The following is a 20,527-nucleotide window of genomic DNA, read 5'->3' on the forward strand; positions in this document are numbered from 1 at the left end:
AGCCCAAAATTCACCCCTTCTGCCAGCCAAAGCGCCCGTTTTTGTGCTGCTGGGATTCCCCTGAGGCTCCCCTCCATGGGAAACCCCACTTCCGGACTTCTGTGTTTTTGCAATGTTGTAATTTCACTGAGGCTCCCCTCACTGGGAAACCCCACCTCCGGACTTCCGTTGCCAGCGAAGCGCCTGTTTTTTGCGCTGCTGGGATTTCCCTGCTGGGATTTCCCTGCAGCATCACAAAAACACGAAAGTCCGGAGGTGGGGTTTCCCATGGAGGGGAGCCTCAGGGGAATCCGAGCAGCACAAAAATGGGTGCTTTGCTGGCAATGGAAGTCTGGAGGCGGGGCATCCCAGCGGCAGCGGTGGGTTTGTAAAGTGAAAATAGTTTGTAAGAAGAGGCAAAAAAATCTTAAACCCCGGGTTTGTATCTCGAAAAGTTTGTATGATGAGGCATTTGTAAGACGAGGTATCACTGTACAATAAACTAGATCCCGATCCAGATTTGCTTTATATTATTTCATCCCTCTTTCTATCTCAGGTGGTTATTCCACAGCTGCTACCTACTTTCTTACTCCTGCTCCCTCCTCATACTAACATTCCCTTCTCCTTCCTCCTTCTTTCTCCTACTCTTTCCCTACTCTCTCCCCTTTCTCTCCTTCCTTCCTACTTCCCATCCAGCCTCTAAACCCTTCCCTAAGTGGATAGTTCTATTACCATTACATAACAGATTAAAAAGCTTCTGTAGCTCTTGCCCATGGTAATCAACCCTCTTTTTCCCCCAAAATCTCCTAATATATTTAAATCTTGACTTTTGGTACATGTATTTTAATTCGTGCTACCTCCTTATCCTAGTTTTGTCTCCTCCCTTTAGCAAAACTAGGGATTTTTGTTTTGATCCTTTGCGTTGCCCTTAGCCCTGATAATCCTGGATACCTGGATAGGAGATAAACCAGGTTTAAGACTGGCCAGATCCCCATACAACAGATCCCAGACTTTCCGCACGAAACCTCGAGAACAGCTTCCTAGCAGCAAGGACAAAACTTGAAGGTAAACGGCGCAGATTAACGGGCATCGTCGTACGTCCATCAGCAACCAGATGTGGCTTTCCATCATGCAGGCCACGGACCGCAACAACTCGGGATCCAGCCTGAAAAGCAGATGTTGAAACATCGGTTCCTTAGAACCAGTAGCGGGAAATTTCCCCCCGCTTGCCGAACCACCAGCCCCCGAACAGGCTCTAATGGCGCCATCTTGTTTTTTGCTTCTGCATACATGCAGCAGACGTTTGTGTCACTGAGCACGCAGGGGGAAGCAAACCGGAGACAAGATAAGTTACAACCCACCCCTGAGGCCAACGTACCGATCGACCCCCAAAGCGTGATTCAACACGGCCCGGATTTGCAGTAGACAGCCGTGCAATGCATTATGGGACAGAGTGGCCTCCGGCTGTGGGAATCTCGCTGCCAACCGCAAGAGGACCTTTCCGTAGTCCGTCACCGGAATGAACGGCACCAAAGCTTTGGCGGCCATCGCCCGAACGGCATAAATGGGGTTTCCCGACAGTTGGATCAGGGGCTCGAGGAAGCAGATGAGCGTTCTGGAAAGAATAAAACAAAGCAAAAGGGGAGGGAAATGAATCACATTTGGGCGGAAAATTATTATTATTATTATTATTATTATTATTATTATTATTATTATTAATTAGATTTGTATGCAGCCCTTCTCTGAAAACTCGGGGTGGCTCACAGAATAAATGTAGAAACAAAGTGTACGAAACAAATCAAATATTGAGATATATCTTCTGGGTATTTTACCAGATAATTTTGATAAAGAAGAGACGTATCTAATTATACATATACAGTGGTACCTCGGAACTCGAACGCTTTGGTTCTCGTACATTTCGGATAACGAACAAAATTTTCGGCAAAAATTTGCTTCGGTATCTGAACAAAAATTCACAGCCACAGAAAATTTTGTTCATTATCCGAAATGTTACCGCCGGGGGCTGCTGCAATCCCAGCAGCTTCAGGGGGCTGAGGAGCTCTATAAGAGCTCCAAGCTGCAGGAAGGGTGGGGGCGGCTGCAATCCCGGCAGCTTCGGGGGGCTCCTTTCCTCATTGCTTCCTCTTATTACCTGTAAGCAGCTGCAAAAACTTTCTCCTTTCTGGCGGCGGCAACGGCTTCCCTTCGAGTAGCAACAGCGCCGGCCCCACCAGGAACGTCACGTGATGAAGGGAAGCCGCCGGAGCCATCTCAGCAGTTGCCGCTGCTTCAGCAGCTTCCCTTCATTATGTGACGTTCCCGGCACTGTTGCTCCCCGAAGGGAAGCCGCCGCCGGGAAGGAGAAAGTTTTTGCAGCTGCTTACAGGTAATATTTATACGAAGCATTGAGGAAAGGAGCCCCCCAAAGTTGCCGGGATTGCAGCCGCTCCCACCCTTCCTGCAGCTTGGAGTACCGAATTTATTTATCCCATAGGAAATAAAGAAAATAGATTTAATTGGTTCCCAGCGAGTTAACGGGCTGGGAACCAATTAAATCCATTTCCATTATTTCCTATGGGATAAATAAATTCGGTACTCGACCAAATCGGTTCTCGACCACACTTCTGGAACGAATTGTGGTCGAGAACCGAGGCACCACTGTAATTACAGCAGCTAGGATTGTATATGCACAATGTTGGAAATTGAATGGGATACCAACGGCAAGGGAAGTTTTGAGAAAAATTATGGACTGTGCAGAGATGAGCAGATTGACTTTGAAATTTAAAGATAAACAAAACTCGGATTATTATAAAATTTGGGGGAAGTTTTATGATTAGATAGAAAATTAAGATATACATTATGTATGCATTAGTAATTGGTTAATTTTGGAAAAATTGAAACGAGAATTTGATTTAAGCCTTGCAAGCCAGATGGCAAAGATGAGAAATGGTGGTAGCACTATATAATGATATAACAGAAAATTTACTTACTGTTTAGACTTTAAACATATAGAACATTATTTTATGATGTAGGTGAGATAGTATGAATAGTTTCTTTTATTAAAGATACATATATAGAGAGAGAATTTTTAATTGGCTATATGATATAAGATTAAAATTTGGATAAAAGAAATTTTATTATTCTTTACATTGGTGTAACCTTTTGCAGTAAGACAGTGAGGGAAATATTTAGATTTTTTAAGAATATTGTATAAAATTAACAGAAAATGTTACACAGGGAGAGATAAGAGCCTTCATTGAGGGAGTAATGAGAAAATAAAAGTTTGTATAGGATTGATTTTAAGTATTGTTGTTGTGTTTATAACTATATATTGTTTTACTTTATGGTGGAGAACAAATAAAAAATCTTATACTGAAAAAAAACAAATCAAATCAAATACATTCAAAAACTACAGCTAAAAACCCTATACAGTGATACCTCGTCTTATGAACCCCTCATCATACGAACCTTTCGAGATACGAACCCGGCGTTTAAGATTTTTTTGCCTCTTCTTCCGAACTATTTTCACCTTACAAACCCGCCGCCGCTGCTGGGATGCCCCGCCTCCAGACTTCCGTTGCAAGCCGAAGCGCCCGTTTTCGCGCTGGTGGGATTCCCCTGAGGCTCCCCTCCAAGGGAAACCCCACCTCCGGATTTTGCGATGCTACAGGGAAATCCCACCGGCGCAAAAACGGGCGCTTCGGCTGGCAACGGAAGTCCGGAGGTGGGGTTTCTCAGCGAGGGAAGTCTCAGCGAAATCGCAGCATCGCAAAAACACCGAAGTCCGGAGGTGGGGTTTCAAGGTTTACGTGACTCAGGGATTCCACCTTGGTGATCCCATCTTGGTTTTGAGGTCCCAGCAAAGTGTCTTCCACCGTTTCTCAAACATACCCATCTTGAGTGTCTCTACTGGGCTGCAGCTTGGCCAGGAAAGTGAGGACAGCATACAGGGAAGGGCAGAGGTGGAATTTCCCTCTTCTCGGTCCTTCGGAAATGGACACTTCCACAGCCAGGGATAATTCTCCAAATAGGACGCTTCTCAAATGAACGTGGCGGCCAAACAGAGCTTCAGGGCTGACCCCATCCTTGGCAGGACCATCCTCCGGAGTCCATTTCTGGCCGAGAAGGCGAACGGACAAGGCGCCTGGACGATGGACAGCGAGGTCAGAAGTTAGAAAGAACTGTGTCACCAAAAAAGAAATAAATGAACAGGGAATAGCAACAGCCCTTAGACTTATGTACCGCTTTACAGTGCTTCCCAGCCCCTCCCTGAACTGTTTACAGAGTCAGCCTGTTGCCCCCAACAATCTGGGTCCTCATTTTACCAACTTTTGGAAGGAGGGGAAGGCTGGGTCTACAATATTGCTTTCTAACTACTGCACACCGAGGGAGGGAGGGAGGGAGGGAGGAAGGGAGGGAGGAAGGAAGGACCTCAAGGCTCGACTACTGTAACGCTCTCTACATGGGGCTACCTTTGAAAAATGTTCGGAAACTTCAGGTCGTGCAGAATGCAGCTGCGAGAGCAATCATGGGCTTTCCCAAATATGCCCATGTCACACCAACCCTCCGCAGTCTGCATTGGTTGCCGATCGGTTTCCGATCACAATTCAAAGTGTTGGTTATGACCTATAAAGCCCGTCATGGCACCGGACCAGAATACCTCCGGGACTGCCTTCTGCCGCACGAATCCCAGCGACCAGTTAGGTCCCACAGAGTTGGCCTTCTCCGGGTCCCGTCGACTAAACAATGCCGTTTGGCGGGACCCAGGGGAAGAGCCTTCTCTGTGGTGGCCCTAGCCCTCTGGAACCAACTCCCCCCAGATATCAGAGTTGCCCCTACCCTCCTTGCCTTTCGTAAGCTCTTTAAAACCCACCTCTGTCGTCAGGCACGTGGGAACTGAGATATTCCCTTCCCCTAGGCTTATAAAAAATTTATGCATGGTATGTCTGTATGTATGATTGGTCTCTTAAATTGGGGTTTCTTTTTAAAATTAACTTAAATATTAGATTTGTTTATATTGTTTTATTACTGTTGTTAGCCGCCCCGAGTCTGCGGAGAGGGGCGGCATACAAATTTGATTATTAAATAAATGAAATAAGGAAGGAAGGAAGGAAGGAAGGAAGGAAGGAAGGAAGGAAGGAAGGAAGGAAGGAAGGAAGGAAAAGGAATAACAATAGCAATAGCACTTAGACATATACCGTTTCGCAGTACATCTCCTACCTAGGACAAGGCAAACCAACAGATCTAAGCTAAGACCGTGAACAGATTTACCGAATAGTTGATTGGCTGCGTTCCTCATCGCCCAACTAGGGGAGCTTAGAGCCTTGAGGACCAACGCCATCAGATGTGTGATGTATTGTTGCAGAGCAGGCCCGAGGTTGGAATCACGGACTAACGTCTGAAGCACGTGGATGGCAGAGACCTATAGAAGATTCAAAAGACAAGAGTTCAATTCTCATATGGCCTAGAATCGATCAGAATATTGGGACTCGATGCAAACATCACACCAAGTCCTGGCTTGTCTTCTTCAGGGTTCAGAGGTTCACATGTCTGCTGGAGGAAAAAAATAGAGTTGACGAACCCCATTGATTTGTGTTCACACAACCTGATGGCTTAACAGGATACCTGACGGCAAAGCTGACGGAAAGAACTAAGGGTCGTCGGTGTTCTCTGAGCTTGCTTATTTTCTCGTACACGTTTTATTACCCAGCTAAGTAACGTCATCCTTGCTACCTTAGGAGATGTCTGCAAGAAAACAACCAGGCTCTCTCAACCCTGAGCTACAGATATTCTTCTTTATTGTTAACAGAACTCAGTTGAAATATGATTTCTCACCTTACGTTTCAAAGGAGGTTTTTAAGAAGAGGTTGGACAGTAGTCACTTGTTTGAGATGATATAGGTTCGCTTGCTTGAGCAGAGGGCTGGACTAGAAGACCTCCAATGTCTCTCTGAAACCTGTTATTATGTTCTGTTCTATATTCTATATTCCATATTCCATTTCATTCCATTCTAAATTCTATTCTATAATCTGTATTCTGAATTCTATATACATCCGGAACCGCCTTCTACCGCACGAATCCCAGCGGCCGATAAGGTCCCACAGAGTTGGCCTTCTCCGGGTCCCGTCGACCAAACAATGTCGTTTGGCGGGCCCCAGGGGAAGAGCCTTCTCTGTGGCGGCCCCGACCCTCTGGAATCAACTCCCCCCAAAGATTAGAACGGCCCCACCCTCCTTGTCTTTCACAAATTATTCAAGACCCACTTTTGTCGCCAGGCATGGGGGAGTTAAGATATTCCTCCCCCTAGGCCATTACAAGTTATGTATGGTATGTTTGGGCGTATGTTTGGTTTTTTATAATAAGGGCTATTAGTTGTTTTATTAAATTGGATTGTTACATGTTGTTTTACCATTGTTGTTAGCCACCCCGAGTCTGCGGAGAGGGGTGGCATACAAATCCAGTAAGTAAGTAAGTAAGTAAGTAAGTAAGTAAGTAAGTAAGTAAGTAAGTAAGTAAGTAAGTAAATAAATAAATAAATATTCCATTCCATTCTATTCTAAATTCTATTCTATATTCTATATTCTGTATTTATATTCTAAATCTATTCTATTCTAAATTTTAAATTCTAAATTATATTCTATATTCTATACTAAATTCTGTTATATATTCTGTATTTATATTCTAAATCTATTCTAAATTTTAAATTCTAAATCATATTCTATATTCTATACTAAATTCTGTTCTATATTCTGTATTTATATTCTAAATCTATTCTAAATTTTAAATTCTAAATTATATTCTATATTCTATACTAAATTCTGTTCTATATTCTGTATTTATATTCTAAATCTATTCTAAATTTTAAATTCTAAATCATATTCTATATTCTATACTAAATTCTGTTATATATTCTGTATTTATATTCTAAATCTATTCTAAATTTTAAATTCTAAATCATATTCTATATTCTATACTAAATTCTGTTCTATATTCTGTATTTATATTCTAAATCTATTCTAAATTTTAAATTCTAAATTATATTCTATATTCTATACTAAATTCTGTTCTATATTCTGTATTTATATTCTAAATCTATTCTAAATTTTAAATTCTAAATTATATTCTATATTCTATACTAAATTCTGTTCTATATTCTGTATTTATATTCTAAATCTATTCTAAATTTTAAATTCTAAATTATATTCTATATTCTATACTAAATTCTGTTCTATAATCTGTATTTATATTCTAAATCTATTCTAAATTTTAAATTCTAAATTATATTCTATATTCTATACTAAATTCTGTTCTACATTCTATAATCTGTATTTATATTCTAAATCTATTCCAAATTTTAAATTCTAAATTATATTCTATATTTTATACTAAATTCTGTTCTATTTTCTATAATATGTATTTATATTCTAAATCTTTTCTATTCTAAATTTTAAATTATATTCTATATTCTATACTAAATTCTGTTCTATATTCTATAATCTGTATTTATATTCTAAATCTATTCTAAATGTTAAATTCTAAATTATATTCTATATTCTATATTAAATTCTGTTCTATATTCTGTATTTATATTCTAAATCTATTCTAAATTTTAAATTCTAAATTATATTCTATATTCTATACTAAATTCTGTTCTATTTTCTATATTCTTTATTTATATCCTGAAACTATTGTATTCTAAATTTTAAATTCTAAATTATGTCCTATGTTCTATAGTCTATAATTCTGTTCTGTTCTATTCTATTTGACTTACAGAGTTTCCCTAGCTTGTACTACCTATTTCTCCTATACTGTTGCTCCATTTTGCTGGTGTTGTGAGGCTACCAGCCAGATTGGAGGGAAGGAGTCAAGTGAGGGTCTAGCGTGGAGTCCTTTACATAGTTGCAAGTAGCCTAATCCATGAAGCAAGCAGGCTGGGCGGATTCCTGTAGCATAGGCAGTAGGCAAAGCCATTACTGTCTTTTGTTATTCCCAAAATGGCTCCAACTGGCTGTACCTGGCAGCTGTGTCCTTACCTGGGGCAAATCCACCGTTTGATCTGAGCTGTGGGAGATCGGTTGGTTGGCCAAGGTGAGCAGCGTCCGAAGGCAGTGAGTCAGAAGAGGGCGGGACTTGGTGGGATCTTCACCCGTCACAATGCATAGGAAAAGCATCGGGAAGCCAGCGGCCCTGCGAGTGATCGAGCTTCCCCTGGGGCTACTTAACAAAGCCAGGCCCTGGGAAGAGATTTTGAAAAGAGCCAGTTGGGTTTAGTAGTTAAGGAATTGGGTTAGAAAGCAAGAGGATGTGAGTTCAAATCCCGCCAGTTGGGTGACTTGGGACCAATCACCAGGAGATGGTGAATTCTAGTCCCGCCTTAGGCATGAACGCTAGTTGGGTGACTTTGGGCCAATGGCCAGGAGTTGGTGAGTTTCTTTCTTTCTTTCTTTCTTTCTTTCTTTTTTTCTTTCTTTCTTTCTTTCTTTCTTTCTTTCTTTCTTTCTTTCTTTCTTTCTTTCTTTCTTTCTTTTACTTACTTACTTACTTACTTACTTACTTACTTACTTACTTACTTACTTACTTACTTACTTACTTAAGATTTATATGCCACCCAACTACAGTGGACTCCTGGTGGCTAACCAAATTTAAAACATGTATAAAAAGTTATAAAAAGGGAAGCCTTTGGAGCCTTCCTTCCTTCCTTCCTTCCTTCCTTCTTTTCCTTCCCTCCTTCCTTCTCTCTCTTTCTGTTTCTTTCTCTCTATCTATCTCTCTCTCTCTTTCTCTCTCTCTCAGATTTATTGGCTGCCCATTGTAGCACAATACCTTCACTTAACAACCACAGAATTCACTATGACTCACTGCCAAAAAAGCCATAAAATCAGCCACGAGTGACTGGTATACAACCATTGCAACTTATGATCATGATGGGCAGGCTCTGTTACCGCCACAAATTGAGGACTTCCTGCCTTTTGGAGGAACGCTTATAATCTAATATAAGGTTGACTCAGCCTTCCATCCTTCCGGGGTGGGTAAAATGAGGACCCGGATTGTGGGGGCAATAGCCTGGCTCTGTTTAAAAAGTGCTATTGCTAACATGTTGTAAGCCACCCTGAGTCTAAGGAGAAGGGCGTCATGAAAAAAATAGAATAAATAAATAGAATAAATAAATAATATGTTCATTTTGGGAGGAGAAATCCGCTCAGAGTCACCGAGAGTGCGCGGCTGTATAAGATTTTCTTAAATCAATATATACCTGCTGGCAATGGCTAAACGAGATCCTACCTGGGTGAGCATAGTCCATGGGACGTTTTGTAGCTCTGGGCTGGGGTGACTTAGCAGAGCGGTACAAAACTTGGTGAAGCCCACGCTGCAGCCTTCCACAGCCCCCTACCAGACAAGAAAAGTAGGGAAGGAAAAAAAAGAGAATTGATCAAAGTTCTTCTCAAAGTTAAGCCACCAAAGAGCAGATTCATGGACAAAATTCCAGTCCTCAATTCTGGTCATAAGTGAAGAACTTCCCTGTAGGCAGGGGTGGATTCCTATTACTGCTGCTACCAGTGCGCTATGCGGCAAGTTTTGGTTACCTTGTACGCGCATGTACGCATCCCAGTGTATTTTTGCTTCTGTGCATGCGCGAGGGGATGCAGATGAAATTTCGGCGGTATTTTTTTGCTTCCACAAAAATCAGCCATCAATAGATACATAGGCATGAACGACAGAGAAGAAATAGCAAGACAGGAGATAGAAAAAACCCCGGAATTTTATTTACTGGGTATAAGTAATCAGAAATATAAGAAAGAAATTCTACATTTAGTTATTCATATTTTGACAGCGGCCAGGATAGTATATACGCAAAATTGGAATTGGGAAAATGTTCCCAAAGAAGAGGTTATTAAGAAAATATTAGACTGCGCTGAAATGGATATGATGACAAGACGGTTAAAAGACCAAGAGGAAACAGAATTTTATGAGATTTGGAACAAAGTGTATATATGGATAAATAAGAAGAAAAAGTAGAAGTAAAAAGAATAGGATAATTGTAGAAGTATGGATATGATTTAAACTTTAGGTTGGAAGTAGTTTATAAGGTTAAACAAATTTCTTCTTTTCATTTAAAGTAATGAGTAGATTTAAAGTGTTTTTAATGTATTCTTTTTTCTGTATTGAAATTTTACTTCTAGAATAAGCGGGGAAGTTGCAACCCCATTTTTATGTTAAATGTATGTTTGTCCGTTTTGTCTATTTTATGAAAATTAATAAAATTTATTGGGGGAAAAAACCCCAGAGGCTTTCCTGGAGCCTCCAGGAGGGAGTAAACAGCCTCCCGTTGGCTTTGGAGAGCCTCCGGAAGCCGGAGATAGGCCCGTTCCCGAACTTCCGGTAGGCCCGTTTTTTAACCCCTCCAAGCTTCAGAGGCTTTCCTCAAGTGTCCGGGAGGGAGAAAATGGCCTCTCCTGGGCTCTGGAGTCCCTCTGGAGGCCGGAAATATGCCTTTTTGTGGACTTCCGGTAGGCCCATTTTTTGACCTCTCGAGGCTCCGGAGGCTTTCCTCAAGTGTCCAGGAGGGAGAAAATGACCTCCCCTGAGCTCTGGAGGCCCTCTGGAGGCCGGAAATATGCCTTTTTGTGGACTTCCGGTAGGCCCATTTTTTGACCTCTCCAGGCTCCGGAGGCTTTCCTCAAGTGTCCGGGAGGGAGAAAATGGCCTCCCCTGGGCTCTAGAGTCCCTCTGGAGGCTGGAAATATGCCTGTTTATGGACTTCCTGTAGGCCCGTTTTTTGACCTCTCCGGGCTCCGGAGGCTTTCCTCAAGTGTCCGGCAGGGAGAAAATGGCTTCCCCTGGGCTCTGGAGGCCCTCTGGAGGCCGGAAATATGCCTTTTTGTGGACTTCCGGTAGGCCCATTTTTTGACCTCTCGAGGCTCCGGAGGCTTTCCTCAAGTGTCCAGGAGGGAGAAAATGACCTCCCCTGAGCTCTGGAGGCCCTCTGGAGGCCGGAAATATGCCTTTTTGTGGACTTCCGGTAGGCCCATTTTTTGACCTCTCCAGGCTCCGGAGGCTTTCCTCAAGTGTCCGGGAGGGAGAAAATGGCCTCCCCTGGGCTCTGGAGTCCCTCTGGAGTCTCGAAAAATGCCTGTTTGTGGACTTCCCGTAGGCCCGTTTTTTGACCTCTCCAAGCTCCAGAGGCTTTCCTCAAGTGTCCGGGAGGTAGAAAATGGCCTCTCCTGGGCTCTGGAGTCCCTCTGGAGGCTGGAAATATGCCTGTTTATAGACTTCCTGTAGGCCCGTTTTTTTCCGACCTCAGGCTCCTGGAGGCTTTCCTCAGACCTCTGGGAGGGGGAAAACTGCCTTCCACAGGCTCTGGAGACCCTCCAAACGGAGCAGGGGGAGTGTGGAGGGGTTGCATATGCATGCACAGCAGGAGCACAAGGGACATACAGGGGGTGGACAAAAAATGGAAACACTTGACTTTTTGGCATCATAATGTTTGAACATGTTCAAATCAATCAAAACTTGACATATTTTAATGTTTGTTTGTTTTTTAATTCTGTTATTTGATACTTTTTTAAAACTACCTTTTTTTAACGGAAATTTAAGGAAATTGGTTATAATCTTTTAGAAATGGCAGACCTCTCACACTTTCAAAGAGGCCAAATTGTTGGTGCTTGAATGGCAGGCGCTAGTGTAACAGAAAGTGCCCAAATGTTTGGTGTTTCAAGAGGTCATGTCTCAAAAGTAATGACTGCTTTTGAAAGAGAAGGGAAAACGTCCTCAGCCAAGCACAGGTCTGGTCGAAAGTTGAAGTTGTCTGAGAGAGACCGTCGGACTCTAAAGCGAATTGTTAGAGCGGATCGCAAGACGGCAGCTCCTAAAATCACTGCAGAGCTCAATAGACACGTACAGAACCCAGTTTTCACAAAAACTGTTTGAAGGGAGCTTCACAAATCTGGATTTTCAAGGTGTTTCAATTTTTTTGTCCACCCCATATGTGGGACACGCAGGTGGGTGTCACATACACATTGCATTATGGGTGCTGGCACACCTGTGCTTTTGGCACATGAAAAAAAGCTACCCATCACTGGACTAGGCAAAAGAGACGACCGACCAGCCCCAAAGAGAACAAAAAGATGCCAGCAAAACCTCTCCACTAGTCTGTTTTGGTTTCATTGATTAATCTTACCCAATGCCGGCATTTGAGCAGGATGTCTCGGAACACCTTGGAAGCCGTATGGACCACCTGAAGGAGCAGGGGAGGCTCACATCCAGCCAAGAATGACCCAGGTAGAACTTTCTCCACAAGGCCTCCCAAGAGCATCCCAATTTCCTTGACAGTTAAAAGTAAAGGTGAGAATTTATTATTTAATAATACATATATTGGTTGCGGCAAGAATAGTATTTGCACAGAAATGGAAAGAAAAGACAATACCAAAAGGCACCGCGAAGTATTTAAAAAAATTATAGAATGTGCAGAACTAGATATGATGACTAAACGTTTAAATAATCAAACTAAGTCAGAATTTTATAAAATATGGAAAATATGGAATGGTGGAATTTTAAAAATGGTATTAATAGTTAATTATAAGTTAGAATGAATTAATATATAGTATAACTAACTTAGAAGTGTATATTCTTTCATTTTCTTCTTTTTTTTCTGTATTACTAATAACCTTCTTTTTTCTGTTTAAGTATAGAATATTTTAAAATATAAAGGAATTTGAATAATAAGTTTAATATTATAAAAATAGAGTTGAATTCAATAAGAATGTAACTTACATGTGTGGTACTTCTGCTTTGATCTGACTACAGTTAGGTTTTTATATTTCTGTAATAGTTAGACTTCTACGATAAGCGGAGCAATAGTAGCTCCTTAAATGTTTAATGTTGTATGTTTTTGTCTGTCTTCTTTTTGAAAATCAATAAAATATATATATATATATTTTTTTAAAGTAAAGGTGAGAAAAAAGTTATGTGGGGTTAGAACATCCTCTCATCTTTGATGCTACAGAGGTTTCGGAGATTATCTAATGCTTCATGGTTAATGTGACCAGATTGAAACTGCGGTAAAGCCCCCAACTGGGGCTTTGCATTCCCCAAATGGGGTTTTGCCTGGGTCTGAGGAGGAAGAGGAGATGAGGGAAGTGATCCTGGATGTATGGGTGAGAAGGATGCAGGGGAGGCAAGAGCAGTTACGGAGGCTCAGGAGGAGGAAGTGAGCACACCTGAGCACATGTATAAGGGGGAGGAGTTTGCAGTAAATCAACGTTTGTTCCTTCGGAGGAAAAGAGCACATGAAGAGTTTTTGCCTGTTGTTCAAACAAACCTTGCTGGACATTTATAGGGTTAAGGATCTTGTGAGTAATTGTTGGCTTTGAAACCATTTGTTTGGGATTACAGTGGTTCCTCGATTTTCGCGGGTTCAAACTTCGCGAAACAGCTATACCACGTTTTTTCAAAAATATTAATTAAAAAATACTTTGCGGGTTTTTCCCCTATACAGTGATCCCTCGATCTTCGCGATCTCGATCTTCGCGAAACGCTATATCGCGATTTTCCCCACACGATGACGTCACTCTCTTCCTTTCTCATCTTTCTTTCTCTCTCTCTTTCTCTATCTTGCTTCTTCCTCTCTCACACTCTCTTCCTCCCTCTCTCATCTCTTTCTTTCCTTCTCTCTCTTTCTCTATCTCTCCCCCTCTTGCTCTCGGGCGGCGGGCGGGGCGGGGCGGCGGGCGGGCAGCAGCGAGGAGCCGAAGATCGGGGTTTCCCCTTTGCGTGGGCGGCGGGGAAGACCCAGGGAAGGTTTCTTCGGCCACCCAGCAGCTGATCTGCTCGGCAGCGCCACAGCAGCGAGGAGCCGAAGATCAGGGTTTCCCCTTTGCGTGGGCGGCGGAAACCCTGATCTTTGGCTCCTCGCTGCTGCGGCGCTGCCAAGCAGATCAGCTGCTGGGCGGCCGAAGAAACCTTCCCTGGGTCTTCCCCGCCGCCCACGCAAACTCCACCATCTGCGCATGCACGGCCATGGAAAAAAGGGCGCGCATGCGCAGATGGTGTTTTTACTTCCGCACCACTATATCGCGAAAAATCGAGTATCGCGAGGGGTCTTGGAACGTAACCCTCGCGATACTCGAGGGATCACTGTACCACGGTTTTTCCCGCCTGATGACGTCATACATCATCGCCAAACTTTCGTCCACCTTTAATAAATATTTTTTTTAATAAACTTTAATAAATAAAAATGGTGAGTAATAATCTAAATGGTTGCTACGGGAATGAGAAATTGCAGTTTAGGGGTTTAAAGTGTTAAGGGAAGGCTTGTGATACTGTTCATAGCCAAAAATAGTGTATTTACTTCCGCATCTCTACTTCGCGGAAATTCGACTTTCGCGGGCGGTCTCGGAACGCATCCCCCGCGAAAGTCGAGGGAACACTGTATATCTTATCAAGTCTGCCTCCCGTTCTGAGCTTTGGCAGTCGGAAGACATTCCTTTGTCCTAGTTTGTGCTGTTCAACAAACTTTATTGTAAATAGACTCTTTCATCATTCCTATCACCCATTTCCTCCCATGTTGACTGTATGACTGTAACTTGTTGCGTATATCCTAAGATTTTTATTAATATTGCTTCTTCATTGCTTATTTGACCCCTATGACAATCATTAAGTGTTGTATCACATGATTCTTGACAAATGTATATTTTATTTTATGTACGTTGAGAGCATATGCACCAAGACAAATTCCTTGTGTGTCCAATCACACTTGGCCAATAAAAATTCTATTCTATTCTATTCTATTCTATTTTGGAAAGTTTTTGTCTGAGCCTTAATTCGAGATTAATTACTGGCCGGCTGCGGTGGGAGACAGAACATTAACAAACTACTCACTTTAACCGAGACCCAACAACAGGTCAAAATGAGACTGTGTTCTTTGGAGAGAAGAACCATATTTTCCTCCTCCTTCTCCAAGCCTTTTCCTAACCGGATGAGGCTGCCGATGGCATTTCCCATGTCTGCAAAGGAAGGCGATGAATCTGCCCCGAATAAAACAAAATAAAATAACAATAATAATACAATTGGTTGACATAATTCTTTGCCAATTAATTTCAGATAGGCATCAAGAACTGATCATGGACCTCATCCATAAATGGCCTTTTGTGTGTCAACGTAAGTTAGAAATTTATTATTATTTATTATTTGAACTTCTCCAGTGGACTCAGGGTGGCATACAAGGATAAAAAAAATTCAAAATAAAATATAATATAAAACCCCACAATATTAAAAGTGTTCACCCAATACTCCTACTTAATGGTTTATAATTCAAGTATTATTTGTGACCATTTTGCCTGGCAGCATCTTATTAGTTAACTTTGATTTATGCTTCCAACTGGAACTTTCCAAACTAAATTCCAAGAATTTGTTACAAGGAATTCTACATTTGTCCTGATGGTGTTACCTAGTTGGGTAATGAGATGTCTATAAGAAAATAACCAAACTGAAAGAGCACCAAGGACCCTACAGTTTAACTCTAAAGTACAAATACTCTCTTCTATAATTAGTTTATTTTCTAATTTATTTTCTAATGCAATCAAGATGTTGCTAAAATTTCTGCAATCGAGTAGTGTATAGTATCACATTTCACTAGATAACTAAAACACATTGTTTACATTTATTTTGTTCTGTCGGGCTCTCTGGTAGACTCCTCCCAAAAATTCACAGGTACAAATTTCAGACACACACAGGTTTGAAAATTCAAAACAATGTTCTTTATAGTGAAAATTCACTTAAACCAAGCCCTCTTTTGGTATAGCCAAGAGCACTGGTCTCCAAACAAACTGGTAATTTGTAGAAGTCCCTTATCAGTCCTTCTTCTTTCACAAAGTGAAACACACTTTGCTCTGGTTTAATTTCAAAGCGGGGAAAAATCAGCACACAAAATGTCCAAGTCAGTAAAGCAGTCACGAAACACAACGATCAGATAATCCTCCACAATGGCCAAACCCACAGGCTGCTATTTATAGCAGCCTCACTAATTACCACAGCCCCACCCAACCACAGGTGGCTTCATTTTCTTTGATAATAATCTCTCAGTTGTTGTTGCCTGGGCATCGCTCTCCGCATGCGTGGCTGTATCATTAACTCTTGTTCTGAGTCCAAGGAGGAGCTAGATAATTGATCTCCTTCTGAGCTGTCTGTCCCACTCTCCTCCTCCCTGTCACTCATGTCTTCTTGGTCAGAGGAGCCTTCATCATCAGATTCCACCGGGGGCAAAACAGGCCTGCGGCATGTGGATGTCTCCCTCACATCCACAGTCCTTGGGGCAGGAGCTGGGCCAGAGCTAACCACAACATATTTAAGATGCTCGGACTTCAATTCCCAGAATTCCCCAACCAGCTGGCTAGGGAATTCTGGGAGTTGGAAATCCCACCCATCTTAGATTGAGAAACACTGGATTAAAGAATCCCGATTAAATTTTCTTTTCCTGCTGATTTGAGCTTACCGTGTTGGTCTGCGTTTGATCCTTGGTGGCCTTGCAAGACGCCCAAGAGCAAATTGGCGATGTCTCTCACGGTCATCACCAAACGCTGAAAGAATAACCACCAGTGATGCATCTTCTGGGCGTCTAACATAGAAGACACGACCTCTGGTTCTTCCAGCAGGCATCGTCGTAAAGCCAAAATCACCCCTTCAAGAAACCAACAGAAGACCTGGAACCTGTTCTGGCTGGCTGGATCAATCCGTTAGAAAGCAAACCCACACACCCAAGGAACATTAATTGAAGCAAAGTCCAGCAAGAAATAAGTGAATTCTAAGGCCTTTCAGGCTGACAGCGTTCCCGCCTACGGAATCCAGATAACACTCAGGGATGACAGTGCAGTCAGGCGGTAGGGAAAGCAAGTAGGATGCTTGGCTGCATAGCTAGAGGTATAACAAGCAGGAAGAGGGAGATTGTGATCCCGCTATATAGAATGCTGGTGAGACCACATTTGGAATACTGTGTTCAGTTCTGGAGACCTCACCTACAAAAAGATATTGACAAAATTGAACGGGTCCAAAGACGGGCTACAAGAATGGTGGAAGGTCTTAAGCATAAAACGTATCAGAAAAGACTTAATGAACTCAATCTGTATAGTCTGGAGGACAGAAGGAAAAGGGGGGACATGATCGAAACATTTAAATATGTTAAAGGGTTAAATAAGGCCCAGGAGGGAAGTGTTTTTAATAGGAAAGTGAACACAAGAACAAGGGGACACAATCTGAAGTTAGTTGGGGGAAAGATCAAAAGCAACATGAGAAAATATTATTTTACTGAAAGAGTAGTAGATCCTTGGAACAAACTTCCAGCAGACGTGGTAGATAAATCCACAGTAACTGAATTTAAACATGCCTGGGATAAACATATATCCATCCTAAGATAAAATACAGAAAATAGTATAAGGGCAGACTAGATGGACCATGAGGTCTTTTTCTGCCGTCAGACTTCTATGTTTCTATGTTTCTATGCCTGCCAGCTAGAGGCATAAATCTTCCCTAATGATGTGTCTCTGATGTTTATTGCCTGGATATATACATTCAGAGTAACGCAGGAGGACTAGATAGGATATCAGAATATGTGGTAATTAAGGAACCAGATAAATGACTAAGACACATTTGTAAACATAGAAACATAGAACATTGACGGCAGAAAAAGACCTCCTGGTCCCTCTAGTCTGCCCTTATATTATGTCCAGTATTTTATTTTTATTTATTTATTTATTTATTGGAATTGTATGCCGCCCCTCTCCGCAGACTCAGGGCGGCTAACAACAATGATAAAAACAGCATGCAACAATCCAATTAATAAAACAACTAAAAACCCTTATTATAAAACCAAACATACACACAAACATACCATGCATAACTTGTAATGGCCTAGGGGGAAGGAATATCTTAACTCCCCCATGCCTAGCGGCATAAGTGAGTCTTGAGTAATTTATGAAAGACAGGGAGGGTGGGGGCAGTTCTAATCTCCGGGGGGAGTTGGTTCCAGAGGGCTGGGGCCGCCACAGAGAAGGCTCTTCCCATGGGGCCCGCCAAACAACATTGTTTAGTCGACGGGACCTGGAGAAGGCCAACTCTGTGGGACCTTATCAGTTGCTGGGATTCGTGCGGTAACAGGCGGTTCCGGAGGTAATCTGGTCCAATGCCATGTAGGGCTTTAAAGGTCATGACCAACACTTAGGGTGGATCTATGTTTATCCCAGGCATGTTTAAATTCAGTTCCTGTGGGTTTACCAACCACGTCTGCTGGAAGTTTGTTCCAAGGATCTACTACTCTTTCAGTAAAATAATATTTTCTCATGTTGCTTTTGATCTTTCCCCCAACGAACCTCAGATTGTGTCCCCTTGTTCTTGTGTTCACTTTCCTATTAAAAACACTTCCCTCCTGAACCTTATTTAACCCTGTAACATATTTAAATGTTTCCATCATGTCCCCCCTTTTCCTTCTGTCCTCCAGACTATACAGATTGAGTTCATTAAGCCTTTTCTCATAAATTTTATAAGTTGTAGAAAAAATAGTTTACTCTTCAGTGTAAAATATCTTCCGTTTCAGTCTTCTATATACAGGAACTTTACTTTAGCCATATTCAGCTTACTTACAAGTAGATACCAAACCAATCCAGGTTTCTAGTAGATCCTAAACTAATCCCGGTTTCTCCCTATCACTATCACTACTCTACTCAAGATTTTCCTAAGATTTTTATTAATATTGCTTCTTCATTGCTTATTTGACCCCTATGACAATCATTAAGTGTTGTACCATATGATTCTTGACAAATGTATATTTTATTTTATGGACGCTGAGAGCATATGCACCAAGACAAATTCCTTGTGTGTCCAATCACATTTGGCCAATAAAAATTCTATTCTATTCTATTCTATTCTAAACTCATGCTCAGACTGCTCCAGCCAGCCAAACAACCACCACCACCATCAACAACAGATCAAGGAACAAGGATCAATTCATGGTGAAGTTGATTTGCATCTTATAATGCTCTGGCCCAATCAAATTGCAGTTCACACGCTATGACTCAGCATTAGCATGCTGAGCTACATTAGCTCCTTTTACCTTCTACGTTTAAAGAATCAGAGATGATAAAAAGTTTTTTGGAAGGGGTCATTAAACCACAGCCATCATCACGTTGGCTTGAAATTCTGGGGGTTGCATCTGAAGCTTCTCGGGGCTGAAGTGGGTAAGGCAAGTTGCTCATAGTATCTTCCATATAGATATAAGTGTCATCACCCCACCCCACCCGTTTTAATCTCCCAGGAGAAAGGGGGGAAAACCGAGGTACTGACCATGTATTGGGGCTGTTTGAGCTGCCAGCAATAAGTCATGCGAAGCGGTGACAAAATGGTTCCCTAGCATGTTGAGCAGATGTTCAAGAAAAGAGAGGTATCTGCATGGCGTGAATAGCTCCTTCTCGGTTACCGACAATGACGGCTTCAAGATGTGATGATCCAACCTGATAAGAATTAACACAGGTCAACGTGGCCCAACAGATGCAACCCTGAACACAGTCAATGTTGGGTTGATGGAGCAGGTCCAACTCTGTTCTTCTGCATTCTGACTTGTCTTCCTTCCTTCCTTCCTCCCTCCCTGCTCCCATTTTACCTTCTCCCTCCCATTTTCGTTTGTTCGTTTCTTCCTTCCTTCCCTAGCTTCCATTTTACCCCCTCCCTTCCTCCCATTTTCCTTCCTTCCTCCCTCCCTTCTTCCCTGCTCCAATTTTACCTTCTCCCTCCCTCCATTCTTCCCTGCTCCCATTTTACCCCCTCCCTCTCTCCCATTTTCCTTCCTCCCTCCCTCCTTCCCTCCATTCTTCCCTGTTCCCATTTTACCTTCTCCCTTCCTCCCATTTTCCTTCCTTCCTTCCCTGCTCCCATTTTACCCCCTCCCTCCCTCCCATTTTCCTTCCTTCCTCCCTCCCTCCCTCCATTCTTCCCTGCTCCCATTTTACCTTTTCCCTTCCTCCCATTTTCCTTCCTTCCTTCCCTTCTTCCCTGCTCCCATTTTACCCCCTCCCTCCCTCCCATTTTCCTTCCTCCCTCCCTCCCTCCCTCCATTCGTCCCTGCTCCCATTTTACCTTCTCCCTTCCTCCCATTTTCCTTCCTTCCTTCCCTGCTCCCATTTTACCCCCTCCCTCCCTCCCATTTTCCTTCCTTCCTTCCTCCCTCCCTCCCTCTTTCAGCAACTTAAAGACTCACCAAACTAGGAAGCCAAATCTTACTTGGGAAGTAGGGTCTTCATCACGGCTGCTCCTGCTTCGCTCTCTTGAACCCGGGGACTGCTCACGGCTTCTAGGGCCCATCCAAAGAGAGCGACCGCAGCAGAGGCCGGCAAATCTGGCGGGAAGTAAGAGATTAGCAACTCCGAGGCCAACTCACGGATCTGGGTGGAGACAGAAAGAAAAGACTCCGTAAGGAGAAGACCTCTAGTAGGTGCAGGGCAGTGATGGGCACCAGCCAGAATTGCCAGAACCGCCCTTCCGCTGGGGAAAACGGAGTGCGCAGGCT

General features: G+C 42.6%; 1 protein-coding gene across 1 annotated transcript in view; it reads right to left on the reverse strand.

Moving 5' to 3' along the window:
* LOC139173218 (tRNA (32-2'-O)-methyltransferase regulator THADA-like) overlaps positions 1–20,527 on the reverse strand; it is a 61,726-nt gene that overhangs the window by 16,528 nt on the left and 24,671 nt on the right. The window contains exons 15-25 of the mRNA XM_070762834.1: positions 20,242–20,402; positions 19,309–19,475; positions 16,469–16,654; positions 14,857–15,002; positions 12,158–12,301; positions 9,262–9,366; positions 8,013–8,213; positions 5,251–5,401; positions 3,871–4,123; positions 1,358–1,594; positions 931–1,144 (exon numbers count right to left, since the gene is read on the reverse strand). Of these exons, the coding sequence (XP_070618935.1) occupies positions 931–1,144; positions 1,358–1,594; positions 3,871–4,123; positions 5,251–5,401; positions 8,013–8,213; positions 9,262–9,366; positions 12,158–12,301; positions 14,857–15,002; positions 16,469–16,654; positions 19,309–19,475; positions 20,242–20,402 (1,965 nt within the window). The remainder of the gene's footprint in view (positions 1–930; positions 1,145–1,357; positions 1,595–3,870; positions 4,124–5,250; positions 5,402–8,012; positions 8,214–9,261; positions 9,367–12,157; positions 12,302–14,856; positions 15,003–16,468; positions 16,655–19,308; positions 19,476–20,241; positions 20,403–20,527) is intronic.

The sequence above is a fragment of the Erythrolamprus reginae genome, chromosome 10 (genome assembly GCF_031021105.1).
Source record: "Erythrolamprus reginae isolate rEryReg1 chromosome 10, rEryReg1.hap1, whole genome shotgun sequence".
Classification (NCBI taxonomy): domain Eukaryota; kingdom Metazoa; phylum Chordata; class Lepidosauria; order Squamata; family Dipsadidae; genus Erythrolamprus; species Erythrolamprus reginae.